Below are 15933 nucleotides of genomic sequence, written 5' to 3'. Positions count from 1 at the left end.
GAGTGTACCTCAAAGCATGCCAAGCTTTACTAAAGAACACAGTGGATGCCAAACATCTTATGTAAGAATCTTCCAACATGCCCTTAAAATAACATTAAAAGTACAACCCCACCCTCAAAAAGGGTACAGCTAAGGACTACAAAACAAAATCTTTAACAGTATTTTTTCAAATGTGTGGCTTCTGTACTGCTTGCTTTTAAAAATGAAGAGATGTACCTCTTGTATGATTATTTTCTTCCTTTGCTTTTGTAGGCTGCCAGTTACAGTGCTGCTGCCAAGGTGAAGCAGTTGGGTTACCTGCTCTAGTTCATTTTTTGCTTCAAGCACATTTGGATCTATTAGAAGGACTTTGTTGAGATCGTCAACACTGGCTTGATAGTTCTGTAAGTAAAAGGGAAAATATTTTTTTCCAGAAACACACCACTAGAAATATAAATTATAATTACCATACTGTTCTTTCCAATTAAGAGAAATAGAAGTGCTAGAATCTTGACATTAAGTAGACAAAAATAATCTAAATGCAGTGTAATTACATTAAAGGAAGAAAAAAGTGAAACCACAGACGAACTTGAATATTTTCTGACTAAAGACTTCCTTATTAAGTATGTACTATGAAATAATTTATGCTCTGAAAACCATTTCCTTTTATCAGTGAACAGCTTATTGAAGACTTTTGCTTTTAAGCATAATTGCTTAAAGCTGGAACACCTCCTCAAGATTAATATAATGCTAGACAACCAACAGTTTGCATACGTGCTTTGACAATAAAAGAGAGTCACTTAAGTTAAAAATATGCCTAATCTTCCTGGGCATTGCTTCAATAGGTAATCTCTTACAGGTTGACATGGGAGATTTCTGGTTATACTTGAGAAGATTGAAATTACATTATGAATTCTGGGATAACCAAGAGAAGGACAAATAAAGAGACAGAATGACATCAGCAAATAATTCCTCAAGGATCAGTCTTGTGATTTATTTACTATTTTCACTTCAAATTTTGGCATTAAGTATTATGAAGTTTTATATTAAACTTTCTGGATAGATGAGGGTAATAGCAGCATCAGTTCTGAGGAAGGCTGAAACACCACATGAAAAAAATAAAGATACCTTGAGGACTGGAGTATCAAAAATAAGGACATGAAACATGCAGAAACACAATTGCTTCAAGTGAGGGACCCAGTATTTCTTCTGTTCCCGAGCAGTATCATGAAGTTTTATAAGTCATTCATGTTACTCCTAAAAAGAAGTCTTCTGATGTATCAGTTGAGGTATTTCCTCAGCATCTTAACTGTAATTGAAGCATCAGTCTACAAGACACTCATTCTCTTTTCTATCCAGAATATTCTGTTTAATACCAATTAATTGTATTCAAGGTGCAGAGACATTGCAGTAAGGCTGTAAATGAAACAGTTTGCTGTACTATAAATGAAGAGTTAAGAAAGCTGTAATTATTCAGTCTCTGCAAATGAAAGCACGAAGGAGACAGACTGCTTGCATCAAAAACCAGCTACTATTTAAGATAAACCATTTGAACTACAGATGTGAAGACTACAGAGAACTGAGGTTCCAGAACAAGAGTCAGAAATTAACCAGTCCTCCTGGGTTTCAAACTGCAGCCTTACAGATTTCGTAACAAACTCTTTTGATATGGTTGTACCAAAAGCAAGAGAATTGACTATCAGCTGTAGGAGGTGCAGGCCAGTCCCACATCCCATGTTATATGCCTAATTTACCAGATGAGCATGATTTCCATTCTGATCTTCCTTTACATCTCAGTAAATCTATAAAAATAATTTACTACATTAAAATACACTGCAGCTTTTTGCCAAATAAATGCCCAGATATTTATAAACAAATAACACTTTCCAGCTTAGTTACATCTTTGCCAAAACAGACACATCCAGTTAGTAATAACTTTTGTTACACAGTCATTTGTCAACCCCAGATCACTTTTGTTGCTTCCTCTGGCATTAACACTCACTCACATCCCTTGAGCTTGAAGTAATGAAGCCATTAAATCCAACCAAAATGCATTTTTTCTTTTTTTTTGGGAGGGTTATGCTACAAAAAAAGATGCTGGACTGTTTCTCAAATTCTTGACATTCTTCACTCGTGTGTAATTTTTTTTTGACCAGCAGATTCACTATTTGTCTTTGCTTCTATTTGTACTATTTATTTATTTTTGTTATTAACTCCAACAACATACGGTTGCAGATGATTAATACCTGGGAGCTTGGTACAGCTACAAAAATGGCTTTGCACAAAATGAAGACACTTTCACCTTCTCTGAAAATTAATCAAAGGAAACCTTAAAGATTTTGTAGCTACTGAAACAGAGGAACACATTTATCATCAAAATGTTCTCATGGTTACTAAGACCTACATTTGGTGTTGTAACACAGAATGTGAATAGTCAGGTATACTGATAAGCACAAACTGTTCTCAAGTGATTTGTAGGCTGAGTGACAATGAATTTTTGTTAAGGCATCAAACATAAGGGAGCTCTGATCTAAGTATTCGTTTGAAGAACGCTGTTAGAACTTGGTGGATATTTGGAGTGATCACCTCCAATTACAGAAAACACAGGAGAAAGCAGTTAAGATCTTTGTTTAAAAGACACTTGTAAAATTTAATACAAAGTAGATGATGAAAGCTGCAATCATGAGACAACAAAAATGAGAAGCTGATTGTTCAATACGAGAGTTGACAGGTAGAGTAAGGATTGCTATGAAGGAATTATGAAGTACAGAAAGCAGTTAACTCACCCAGTGAAGAAGGGGGAACCAACAGTGATGGACAAAACGACGGTTCAAGTGGTGTAACATGACATTTGCAGTCACACTCAGGATGGATACAAGCAATATAAGATTGTGTTTTATCAAGGTCAGATAAAATGATACTCAAGAAACTGTGATAAGACAGGGACGGCACAGACAACTTCAACATGAAGATGGAAAAGAAAAGGTTCAGTCCCCATACTGCCCACAGAGTAAGAAACGAACTCACTGACAAAGGTTTGTAATGTGTTTAGTGGAGGAACAGGGAAGAGAATGAAGATAATTAAAGGCCTGGTGCAACACTGACAAGCAGTTATATAAGAGCAGATGCCAAAAGACAGCTTGAGATTTTAGTTTGGACAGATGAAGACAGACTTGAAAAGAATCTGTGTGTCGTTAGCAAAGATATAGTGAACACCATGACAGAAAAAAAACACCATGACACCCAGAAGTATATTAGAATAGAAAGTATATTAGAACATAGTCAAAACTTGCTTAGCTAATCTCCAGTCAAAGCTCATTTGTTCCAGTATTCTTGTCTTTTCTCAAGTTACTGCAAGTCAACATGAAGATTTTTATATTCCAAAAATATGTATGTTTTATGTACGCCTAATGCTTTACAAAGTAATAAATTATCAGCACTGCATACGTTGCTTGTGTTCAGTCATTGACTGTAACTACCTGATTGCCTTTGAAGAGGATAAGCAAGTTTAGAAGTGCTTAAGAATACCTGTCATGTTCTTTTTCCTCACCTGTAATCCTTTGTACGCTAGTGCTCTTCTATAAAAAGCTTTAATATTAGAATCTTCTATTTGAAGAACATGATCACAATCTTGCTTAGCCTCTTCATATTTATACAGTTTCAAGTAACAGAGAGCTCTAACACAGAAAAACAGAATACACTGCAATATAAGTAAATTCTGGTGTACTGTAGTGCCAACAGTATCCGACTCATAATGTTAATTAAAATATTTCACACAATCTTAATATCTATTTCTTTTTTTTTTTTCAGACTACATCAAAACCACTAAGTGTTAATGACATCACTTGATGGATTTAGAGAAAGCCAATTCCTGTAATAAAAAGTCAAAATTTATGTATGAATAATGCTTGAAGTTTAGCAGGTACATACATGTTTTAAAAGCAGAGTCTATCTTAGGTTAATATGATAGTATAGTAATGGATACAGTATGGATCCTATGCAGCCATTCTGGGTAAAAAAAAAAAAAAGTGCTCCAGATTAAATAACCCCTACTACCTTCTGTTCCTAGTTATTACTTGGAAGTCTCCTACTCAAGTATTGGCCTAATCAAATCCTTCTTAGTTCGTGGAAGCCGACAGGATTACAGCATAAAGAATTATGTTGCAGAATTAGGTCAACTTTTAAAATAATGCTGCTGTGTGACCAGGTTCCTACGTTTACTTTCACACTATGTCCATTCTCTGAACTATTATTCTTCATGGTTGAGATACTGCTACTGCACATTAGTTTTTAATTAAGATCATACCAGCATTCTCAAAAACAATCTGCATACACTATGTTAATTATAGCTTCTACTGTAGCTTATTTTACATATACCTTAAAATCTTTATATAAATATCAGTGACATTAATACTTGCTCCCCTTGGGAAGCAATGCCGTTTAACCAAAAATCATTCGTTTTCTTAGAAACACTCATCAAGCAGAAAAAAAAAAAAAACAAGCTTTCTTTACAATAGCTATTGAAGTGATGAGAAATCTCTATCTGCAGTAAGAAAATGTAGCGTATTGTTATCCCACAAAGGGGGGGGTTAAATTTTAAATCTTTACCTGTTAGTGTAGATTGTACATTCTTTGTCATTTAACTTCATGCATTCGCTGTATTTCTTTACAGCTTCTTCGTATTTACCATTCTTTACAAATTCATTCCCTTCGTTTTTTAATGTCTTGAACTCTTCCTCTGCTTTCTCACCTATGTTACAAAAGGATCACAGTGTTACCTAAGAAGGTCAGTTCATTAAAGGTAACTGAGCAGTCTACCCAGACTAAGAATAAATGCCTGGCATCTGGAGGATCTTTACCAGTCTGCACATTACAATTTGTGTTCCCGATCTCCCTGCTGCTCTAAGAAAGGCATGAACTAACATACACACATTTGGCACAACATATACCTTCCAATGCACCAGGTTAACTATTTTGCTGAAAATCATGTGAATGCAAATGGACAGCTCCACACCTTTACCTCTTCCTGTCAACCTGTTCTGTGTGGTGCAGAGGGATTATGCATCTCCACTGACATACTAACTTTATTTACAGTGGAGGAGATTTGATAAGCAGGATAAGCCTTCTAGATCTTCACCATCATACCAAAAACCATCATTTCACCTAATATTCTTTCTGCAAGCAACTTAGCCATCATAATTTTTATGTTAAACTGACAATGACAAACAAATTGCATCAGTTGGGGTTAGTGATACATCAATAATAGTCTGTTAATGATTTCTATAAAAAAGATGCTTTCAGAGTAACCTGAAAACAGTTATAAATATATAATGTTGTGTTGCTCTTCAATAATTTTCTTTCCTTCTAAACTTCACATCCTTTATTACATGTGCTTCTGGGTTAGTCTGCATTTTTTCATTATGTTTGTAGTGGAAAACCAATCCTGACAGCAGTTTCATGTTTAAGTGTGAGCAAACAAAGATCAGTAACATAGTTCCAAGTAAATAATATTTGAAAAATCTATTTTCTGTACCTTGCTAAAAGAAAATGAGCCCCCTGCCAAGCTTCAGGTTTTAAACACTACATATAAAGAAGACCATTTTAACCAATAATTAAGCTCAGTGAGCTCTTTAAAAAAAAATAAAATATGGCAGTCTTCTATGCCAGAAAACTACATGTGGACTTGGGGAAAACCACAAATGACAATTTGAAAGCAAAGCAGATTTAAGCAGGAAATATAACTAAATTATAGCTGAAGTTGTTAGGACACAAAGAAAAAAAAAACAAAAAACACACAATCATTGCAAAAAAAAAATGTCAGCCACGCATAATGTTTAAATAATTACTGAATGTTATTGCTGGCACGCTTCCAGTGCCAGCTATTACTGGGAGGTCTCACTGATTTAATACAAGTCCTAGAAGGCAACCACGATCTTTGAGTCAGCCTTCAGTAAACTGTTACACAGCTTCCATTTCTAAAAACAAAACCTAAATAAAGACCACTCTATTTGAAATAAATTGATACAAGTTTTTTGTATCAAAATCCTGCTGATCACACTCCCTGGAAACAGTGATAGCTAAATTCATTACGTAAGGTTATATAGATGTAAATTTAATCCTTACTAGTTAAAAGGTTTAGATTAAATAGGTTGGTTATACAATGAAATAAAAAAACCAACAAATTGCAACCCTTAGTAACAGGGAAAGTCTGGAGTACAATCACTACAACAAAAACAATTTTCAACCTAAGAATTTACGTTTAATAGCAACCCGTTTGTGCAAAACATCAGTTTTCTACTGTATTTCAAAAATAAATGCTAAATCCAATTACTGCCCAATCCTACAGAGTGATAAATCAGTAATGATATGCACTGACAACAACTGTAATGAAAATACTTAAGTCACTGGAAATTTTAAGAAGTGACATTGTTATGAATTTAATTGAACTTAAATTATACATTGATATTTTTCACATTCCTTAAGGGAAAAATCAGCTTTCTGTAGTAAGTTTTCTGTTTACCATACTTCAATTTGCACTGTTATATAGATCACACACACACAATGCTATTCTAAGTTTCTATAACAACGCTTTATTCTTGAGAAAAATGTCCAATTCTCAAAAATGCATGCATTTGTAAGTTGTTTGTTGTTCTACATCAGGTACAAATAAATTTAAAGACGATCCTTCAGACAGTGTTGAAGTCTTTAAACTTGTAGGGCCCATGAATGCAAAATATTTGTGGACATGCATGATTTCAATAATGGATTATTAACAGAAAACCACATGCTATGTACTTGGCCAACAATGCAGCTATTCATTGCAGGCTCCCCTCTCTTAATCAAAGGAAGATTATCTTCAGTGCTAATTTGCCTTATATTGAAATAAACTTAAAAGGGAAACAATTAACAGTCAACTAAGAATCAAAAATTATGTTAAAGATTCTTCTTGTGAAGTCTTTAGCTGTATCAACAAAACAGAATCAGAAGGGTTCCACTGTTTGAATTACTGGAGTAGAAAAAAAATAGAAACTCCAAAAAAAGTGGAAAAATCAGGAGGAACAAAGTCTCCTTAAGGAATAAAGCACTTGGTGCATATGTGTAAAAAGTCTTAAACTAACGGTTTTGAAAGGCAACTATTGAACAGTCACTGTCAAAGTTGAAATCTGTACTAGAAAACATCAGAAGTGTTATTCTGTAGCCTGTTCAGTCTACCTGAAGAGTTGAATTATACTTTCATGAACAATTAAACGATGGCTACAGATTATGCAGTGGATTATGTTACTGAGGATGGTTTTCTGGTGTCGGTCTGAGGTTGTTTGTTTGTTTGTTTTGGAGGGGTGAGCATGGGGTGGAACTATGTTATAACTGTAGCATGAGGTCATGGAAACCACTACCATTTGTGATAGGACTCAACACACTGCTAGTGAGTATTTCTGCTATATCTTATGTAGCTTTAGAAATTATTTGCTACAAACTAAATCATCTGGACTAAAAAAATTATCATCACTGTAGTTCCTTAAAGCACATTAACCCTAATCATACAAAAGACCATCATCTTATCTGATAAATATTTTCTAAATATGTTCCTTTGACATTATTAAATTGTATTTAATTTTTCATTTAAAATTTTCTTATATGTACATATACTTGTATTAGCTATACGTACGATTCATCTGCAACTGTTCTTCTCTGTTGGTATCTGTAGTACTGCTTGGCTTAACCTCTGAAGTAAAACATCCTCCATCCCACCTATGTAGCTGAGCAGCAACTGGGACAACTGGAATCGGTGGCAGTTTCTCCCTCCAACTAGAGCCATCCTGGTCAATTAAAGTCTTTGTTATTCTGAAAAAGAAAACTCCTCTCAGCATGACTTTTCATATATTTATTTAATGCTTTAATAAACTACAGCCAAATTAAATAATGCAACATTCCAATTTTCCCCCAAACAACTGAACAGTTATCCTTAAGTCTAATGAAAAAAAATGTCACAGTGGTCAACTCCATTGAATTAATTTATTTGATTCTGACTTTTTTCCACTAAAAATTAAAATACTTAAGCTAGTATGTAGGAGACAAGAAACTGACATAAGCCAGATCTATAAATATTGAAGCAAATGGCTAATTTTGCATCTAAGCTCTAACTGCTGTCTGAAACATGCAATAAAGAAATAGGGGAAAGACATCTCTTTTGCTTAGTTTTCTTAGGTGTTCATTGTTGTTATTTGTAGCATAAGTAAAATACAATGCACTCAGATACACAAGCAGTACCTAAATTTGCCAGTGTCAAGCAAAACCTCTTATACAACAATTACCTCTTACATAACAATTTTGTAGATAACCAGTGCAGGTCATAAAGTATATATTAAATTGCATTTTATACAACAATCAGAAATTTTTCAAATGATCATTCTTCATCCCCATTTTAAAATGCAAAGAAAAATATATTTGATCTTTTCAATCTTTCTTTAACCAGCATTTATTTCCACACGTGAGAGGTTGAATTCAAAATGCAGTTAGGTGGGAGTTTCCCTTTGCTGTGATATGTTTTGGAGCAAAACCTAAATAGACATGAGTAAAGCCATATATGACTTAATATTTCTGTTATAATTTTTGCAGTGTTTTAAAAGACTATCAAAAAAACACAAATTAATCTGTGATGAGAATAACAATGATATAAGTCTTCTGATATCAAAATTAACTTAGCTCTTAAGTTCAACTGGTGGTAAGTCTAACATATGCTTTAACAAAGAAAAATCCTCAATTCTGTAGTAAAGCAAGTCGCATTGATATTATGGAAGTCAACAAACTGAAATTTGCATAATAGGTGTGTTTCCATTTAACATAAGTTTGAAAACATACTACATGAATACTCTTCCAAAAAAATAAATTGTATCCTTGAATGTGACATGAATGAGATAAAAAGAGTATTAATAACCTAGATAAAGTTTTCTTCCTTTATTTTGTTCTTTCAGTATTTGAATAATGGCTATAAAATAATAATAATAAAAGTTCCTTAGTGTAAGATTATGGCAATAGAGTCAAAGCAATTGGGACTAAATTCATTTCCAATTTGGGTCTGAGAGAAGAACCAATACAAGGAGCAGCATCTGTTCTAATATTACTTCAGACTCGTGAAATGGTTCAAGTTGGCAGGGAACGCTGGAGGTCATCTGGTCCAACCCCCTGCTCAAGCAGAGACAACTAGAACAGATTGCCCAGAACCATGTCCAAGTGGACGTTTATTGTAAAACAGAAATTACCAACGTATTTCAGTGATGTATATTAAAAACACTGTTTGTGGAACAATATAACATGCGATTTTATGTATTACATAAAATGAAACATACCATTTTGAATTGAAACTAAGTTCTTCATATGCAGAATATCACATTTTGTAGTATTATATATCTGTTTCACCTCTTTTTAAGAGAACAAGACTATTTTTCTATGTATTAGCTGCACATGCCCTTTCAGGGCATTCCTCTATCTGGATGATTAATAAGTAGTATTTTATAAAACAACTGAGAAGCTTCTCCAAGTTCTGTTTTGCTATAATTTTCCTAAAACTTTAAGTTTTTAAACCATCGTACAAACACAATTGTTAAGAAAAATGTGGCATACCATCATAAATTAAACAGTCCTAAGATTTACTCCATTATTTATTTTTTTTTTTAATTATTATTATTAGAGAACAAAACTGTACGCTTTATGTTAAAAAGCCAATTACTTCTGTTCTGGTACTTCTCACAGAAAGTAAGTTTCAACTGTAAACCAGCATCCCACTTCCTTCCTGTTCAGTTCTCCACTTATTGTAATGGCTTTCAGAAGTTGGACAAAAAGCCTGATCTAATTCATCAAGCTCAACATAAAGAATGCTACAAGAAATTGATTGTAAGAGTGTAATAGAGCAGGCTCTTCTTAGGATGGCCAAAATGCATACTTGTGTACCATGGCTAATTTCACAAAGCACAGGTATCTCACAAATACGGCTGTGACAGATACTCATTCCCCAACACCATCACCCTAACTTGACCTAACAAACTCCTTGCAGTTTTGGAATTTATCACAAAGACATAGCTGGTACACTAGAATACTCATACAGGACTTTTAATAAAAGTTCTCAAGTTGCCTAGTGTAATTTGCTAACTGATATAAAAGAAGTTGAGGGAATTTTGGAATGAAATTTCAATTTAGTAAATGGAAATGCATATGACCATACTGCCCCCCATTAGAGTTTGTGTATTTCTAACAATGAAAAGCAAATAATAAAACAATCACTCAAGAGGAAATTAAAATACAAAGAAAGTCACTGATGTTTACAGAGCTAGTAAAACGACGCTAATTAAAAGTGTACTTGAAAGGCATTTTCCTGTGGCTTGGCACAGACTATTAAAAGACACAGTCCTTCCAATTTAACTAAAAGTCACCTCAGAATAACCAATAAAAGACTGATCATCATCTAACCACGAGAAACACTCAAATAATTGTTTATATTTGTCCTCAGTTACCTTTTCATAAAAATATGTACTTTCTTTGTTATTCCTTTCTTTGTTATTTTCTTTTGGTTGTAAAATGGTCAGGTAAAGGCCTGATCTTAAAAAAAAATCTGCTCATCTTTTACATAAGGATTATCTGAAATACCAAACCCCTTGGATTCTAAGATTTCTGGAAAGCCTGCTTAGCTAGGTAAGGACAGAAAGACAAGCTGTAACAAGATTTAGTAAACCTGTCTTCAGACAGAAGTAGTAAGATGAGTTTATCTGTCAGCTTCTTACAACATCACCATCCAATTTCCTCCAGGAACTTAAAACTGAGTAAATCCTCCAGTAAAAGCATGCTGTTATGACCTGACGTTCCTAATAAATTCATGGAGCAGTTTTGGGGTTGTCCCATTAAGTAAAAAGGCAGTAGAGTAACTACAATTTTTTGGTTAAAATTGATCTTAAGAAGGTGTGTTACTTTGGAAATTAAAATCGATATGTTGGTCAACGATTTAATTTATAACTTACTTTTGAATTATTCATAATTCATATTAAAAGTTCAATTATGCAGGAGGTCTAGGCTCTAGAAACTAAGAATTTGCAAGCAAAAATGAATTACCAGCAGAAGAGAAGAGAAGGAAGAAGCAGCTGAAATAAGGTGATGGGTTGCCAGGGAGGAAAGAGTAATGAGCAGTGAAGCTAAAAACAAAAGGAAGCCTAGAGGGGAGAAAAGGAAGACTGTTAAGGGAGAAGAAGGAAATAAGCTTATTACTAAGCAAGTTACAAGTCATTGTCAGGAGAAATATTAAAAGAATATCTGCAGCTAAAATAAGCCAATGAAAAAAGAGTACTGTAATTCACTCAGATACCAGGTCAGAAATAAAAGGGGATAGAAGTACTTTCTATATGTTAATGAGAATAATTTTTATGAACACTATCACAATTGTGAACTATTAAAATATAGTTTCAGAAATTGAAACACCTCTCTTGGCAGCAAGAGCTAATGTTGGAAGCATCAGAAATCAAGTCAAAAATAAGACTCAGTTTTATTTTTTACACCTCTAAGCTTTGCAGTCAATCAATGTATCAAGCTGCTTCAGTGCCTGCACAACCGCAGCATAATAGAGGATTACCACTTAACATACATCTTCAACTGCTACAGGAAGAGTGCTAATATGCACAGGAACATCAAGAAAGAAGGTACTGACGTACAATATTACTTTATATTGCATCAAACAAATTCTGAAAGAAAAGAATTTGAAGAACCAGTGCAAAAGAAAGCCTTTTAAATAATACTTTTTTTGAAATAAAAAATGACCTACTGCTGATGACAATGGTGAAGCAATGGGAAAACAACTACATGAAATAACCAGTCCACTAGTTAGAACATGCTAGTTGTGATGACCCTGTCTCAGGCATGTAGAACAGAGGGCGGGTAGGCCCCAAATAAAACTGAATTCTATTTTTCTATTTGGACTGATGTGTAGAAAATGTATGAAGTGCACTTACCTATTAACGCTATCATTTGCTGCTTGTATGCTGCTGTCTATTTGCAGAACTGTTTTATAATCAACGTATGCCTGTCGATACCGCTCCATGGACTCGTATGCCATTGCTCGTCGTAGGAGAGGCTTAAGGGAAAATGCCTGAAGCTCCAGAGCTCTGGAGAAAACAGAAGTATGTGGTATTGAAACAGAATAATGTAAATAACAACAGTAAGAGTATTTTATGAGATAGACATCTCTATGGAACAATTCTGTGATTTCAGATGGGTCATACAGTAACATAAACCTGGAAAACACACTTGGGTGGTTTATTATTAATACTGTTAATTTTAATAAATGAGATGCAGTTATGTAGTTGTTAGTGTTTTTACTACAGCTTACTCTGCTTAAATCCATATCTTCCTTCTGCAGAACCAATGTTTTCCTGGTGATGTGGTCATGTCTAGATCATAGAGAATGGCTTGGATTGGAAGGGATCTTAAAGATCTGTGGGGATTTCACGTATATGGTGCTTTTACCTACACAATTTTCAGTTCTTCTTCCTTATGCAGAAGTATGCATGTAAAAAAATGGATTTAATAAAACGTGAATGCACCCCCGTCTTCAGCTATTAGGTTTGTGCCTGTGTTTTGTCGATTGGTGCCTGTTCAACAGTGAACTCAGTCCCCGATACGCTGCAATCAGAACTTCCGAACACCATGTGCTTTTCCAGCAAAGTGACAAAGCAGCCCACAAAGGCTTTATAGATTAAAGATTACCTTTTATTAATCAATGTTTCTTGCTATTCAGACAAAAAGAAACTGAAATACTGAAATTAGGATGAGTCTAGGCAATTAGATTTCAAAGAATCATGAGGTAATTCAGGTTCAGAGCTCCCTAGCCCAACCTTCTGCTAAAGGTCACCTTTGAGATCAGAAAGTAGCTCACAGGTTTATCCGGTCAGGCCTTGAAAACCTCCAAGGAAATTTCTGCACAGCCTCTCTGGGCAGCCTGTCACAATGCCCCTCTGTCCCCATGGGGAAAAGTTGTTTGTTTGTTTTTCCCCCTAACATGCAGTCAAAACCTCTTGGTTTTGTTTTCACCTGTTGCCACTTGTCCACCCACAGTGCCCTGCCAGAACGAGCCAGGCTCCATCTTCTGGACAATCTCCTCACAGGCTGCTGCTAGGACCTCTTGAGGCCATTCTTTAAGCTGAACAAACCCAGTTTCCTTAGTTTTTCCAGGGAAGTGCTCCGGAGCCCATAGCCTCCTCAGCACCACTTCACTGATCTCACTCCAGCTGATCGGTATCTTTCTTGTACTGGGAAAGCCAGAAACCAACACAATATCATAGATGTTACCTATCAAATGCTGACTGAGTACAGGGGGATAATCACTTCCCTCAATCCACTGGCTATACTCCTCTTTATATGGCCCAAGATGCTGTTGGCCTTTTTTGCTCTTAGTTTTTTTGCCATCACTCCTCCATTAACAATAAAGAAACAATGATTTCTAGAACAAATATTTCCATTTCACAAGCATTTCCAGCACTCCATTTCTCCTTATTTTGCTGAATGCATTTGCAAAATACAACAGCATGACATCACGGCCGTTAAAAAACCTCTGCAAAAGTGCTTCACATTGTGTAACACAGACAAAAATTAACACAATTTCCAGGTTCCTAAAACTGAGGAAGAAGAAAAAAAACAAACACACAAATACACTCAGGGACTGAAGACACTGCTTGAAGAATAGCGTCAGTGGGAATGGAAAACTCCCTTTCCATGGCAGACTATGAAGAAACAACTTATATACACTCTACAATTAGCTTAAAGGAGGCGCTAGCGAGGTGGGACTGGTCTCTCCTCCCAAGCACCAAGCAATAGGACAATAGGAAACAGCCTTAAGTTGTGCCAGGGGAGGTTTAGGTAGGATATTAGGGAAAATATCTTCACTGTGAAGCATTGGAACAGACTGCCCAGAGAAGTGGTCAAGTCACCACCCCTGGAGGTCTTTGAAAAAACTTGGAGAGCTTAGTGACAAGGTTTAATACAGGTCTTGGCAGTGCTAGGTTAAAGGTTGGACCAGATGATCTTCGAGGTCTCTTCCAACATAAATCATTCTATTCTATGATACTTCAGTCATGAACCAAGCAATACCAGTACACCAGAGAAAAGAAATCTAGCACATAGGAGCCCTATTTCACTCTCTGTAGCAAGAAACACAAGCACCCTGAATCAGTCTTGAGTCAGAGACGTCCAACAAAGGGTTTTTTGACAAACTTCTAAGCCCTAAGTAGCTAAAACTTAATAAACATTCAATAATTTTTATACTTTCTGTATCACAAATGTAAGCACTAAGCCATTTTTTACTTTGATGATATCAAGTAACCTCTTCATAGATTATCCCTTTTGTTGTGTTGTCTAGAGTAAATCTAATTGACATTGCCTAATTTCTGCATTTGAAGTTTTGCAGTTCTACCTCCCAGTCTCTACATTCTTTCTACCTCTGTTGTGCTCACTAAGCATTACGGGTCCTCACGGATCCAGAAAACATGCATGAGATTAAGAATACTATGGAAGTAATACGAAAACTAAGCTTCTAATCACTAAGAATGAAAAAAAAAACAACAACAAACCTTTGTATTAATGACTTTGGCTGAAGTCTTACATACTAGAAACCTCCTGAATTGAAGAATGTCATGGCACGTAAGCATGCCAGCTTGTCTCATCAGCAAGCTGTCTATGATCCTGCATCTACTTTAACGAAATACTGATTGCCAGTCAATTTTCTCAGACAACATTTTCAGAAATCTTTTGTCAGGCAGAATTTATAATGTAAGTCAAATATTCAGTTAGTATAAAGTTACATACATAGTTTAGGTTTTTTTTTTTTAATAGTTGGGTTCGACTATATTAATAAAATAAAAAAAAGAAAACAGATTTCTGACCATCTGGGCTCCCCTCTGGCCCTTTAAGCCTCAGTCTTACTACTGCTATGTAAGAAAATATAGCAAAAGACATCTGGAAATACACCAGTAATTTAGTTGAAGGCAGTGTCAGGAAGTTACTGAAGGTGTCTGATCTTTCACGCCTGTGTCCTTAAAAGCCACTATAAGCAGAAGGATTTTAGCTCTATTCCTTAACAACTGTAATCACTGTTTCTAACTATGCTGAGTTTATATTAAAAAACCAAGCACACAGAACACACATATATTCACCACACAGATGCCTGAAAGTAATTTCCAACACTATGATAAGCACTTGGTTTAACAAATTTTTTACATGTAGGTTACCATAGAGCATTACTGAAGTAAGCCTGCTTTTATTATAAAGATTTTAAGCTTTCTACGCATATTTGTGAATATGATAAGTCTAACAACTGCCTTCACACAGTAAGAAAGCAAACTAAAACTTATTCTTTCCCTAGGTTTCATGTGATTGTTTTCATAAATGAAAAATAAAAGTATCTGTCATGCAGGCAGGGCTTCCAAGTGCAATAACAAGATATCACTTACAGTGTTTAATCATCATCAGGAATGTTGTTGCTCTACATAGGAGGTTGCAATTTACCTGTTACAATCCTGAATGCAGTCACTGCAGTTGCCTTCTTTGAGGTAACACGCTGCTCTGTTCGAGTACAAGATACTTAAATCATCTGGAATTTGTTCCCCTAAAAGAAGTTACAATTAAAATCAAAGACCACTCTAAAACAACATTAGAGAATTAAAGTAGCTGCATAGAGCAAGTTGTACCGCAGTGATGCAGTTTGCTGATGCAAAGTTGTAAGGAGCTTTCCTTTATCATGTCACTGAGAATATGGAGTTATTCAGACATAAAGAAATGCAAACATCTCTGTCTCAAGGAAGTTAAAAGATTACTTCACTCATCTTCCTACATTTTGTATTGCATGAATTGGCGCCTGCTGCCAATGACGAAGTAATACGGCACAGTAACTCCTGCCAAAAATCCAGGGATAGGCTCGGTGAC

The 15933-nt window shown here is 35.2% G+C and overlaps 1 protein-coding gene across 2 annotated transcripts in view; it reads right to left on the bottom strand.

Moving 5' to 3' along the window:
- SPAG1 (sperm associated antigen 1) overlaps nt 1-15933 on the bottom strand; it is a 40383-nt gene that overhangs the window by 3417 nt on the left and 21033 nt on the right. For both annotated transcript variants that reach the window (XM_084510561.1, XM_084510562.1), the window contains exons 12-17: nt 15517-15616; nt 11970-12122; nt 7646-7821; nt 4588-4729; nt 3530-3656; nt 217-381 (exon numbers count right to left, since the gene is read on the bottom strand). In XM_084510561.1, the coding sequence (XP_084366687.1) occupies nt 217-381; nt 3530-3656; nt 4588-4729; nt 7646-7821; nt 11970-12122; nt 15517-15616 (863 nt within the window). The remainder of the gene's footprint in view (nt 1-216; nt 382-3529; nt 3657-4587; nt 4730-7645; nt 7822-11969; nt 12123-15516; nt 15617-15933) is intronic.

The sequence above is a fragment of the Aythya ferina genome (genome assembly GCF_964211825.1).
Source record: "Aythya ferina genome assembly, chromosome: 2".
In the NCBI taxonomy this organism is placed as follows: Eukaryota; Metazoa; Chordata; class Aves; order Anseriformes; family Anatidae; genus Aythya; species Aythya ferina.
This window is presented reverse-complemented; position numbering and strand designations above follow the sequence as displayed.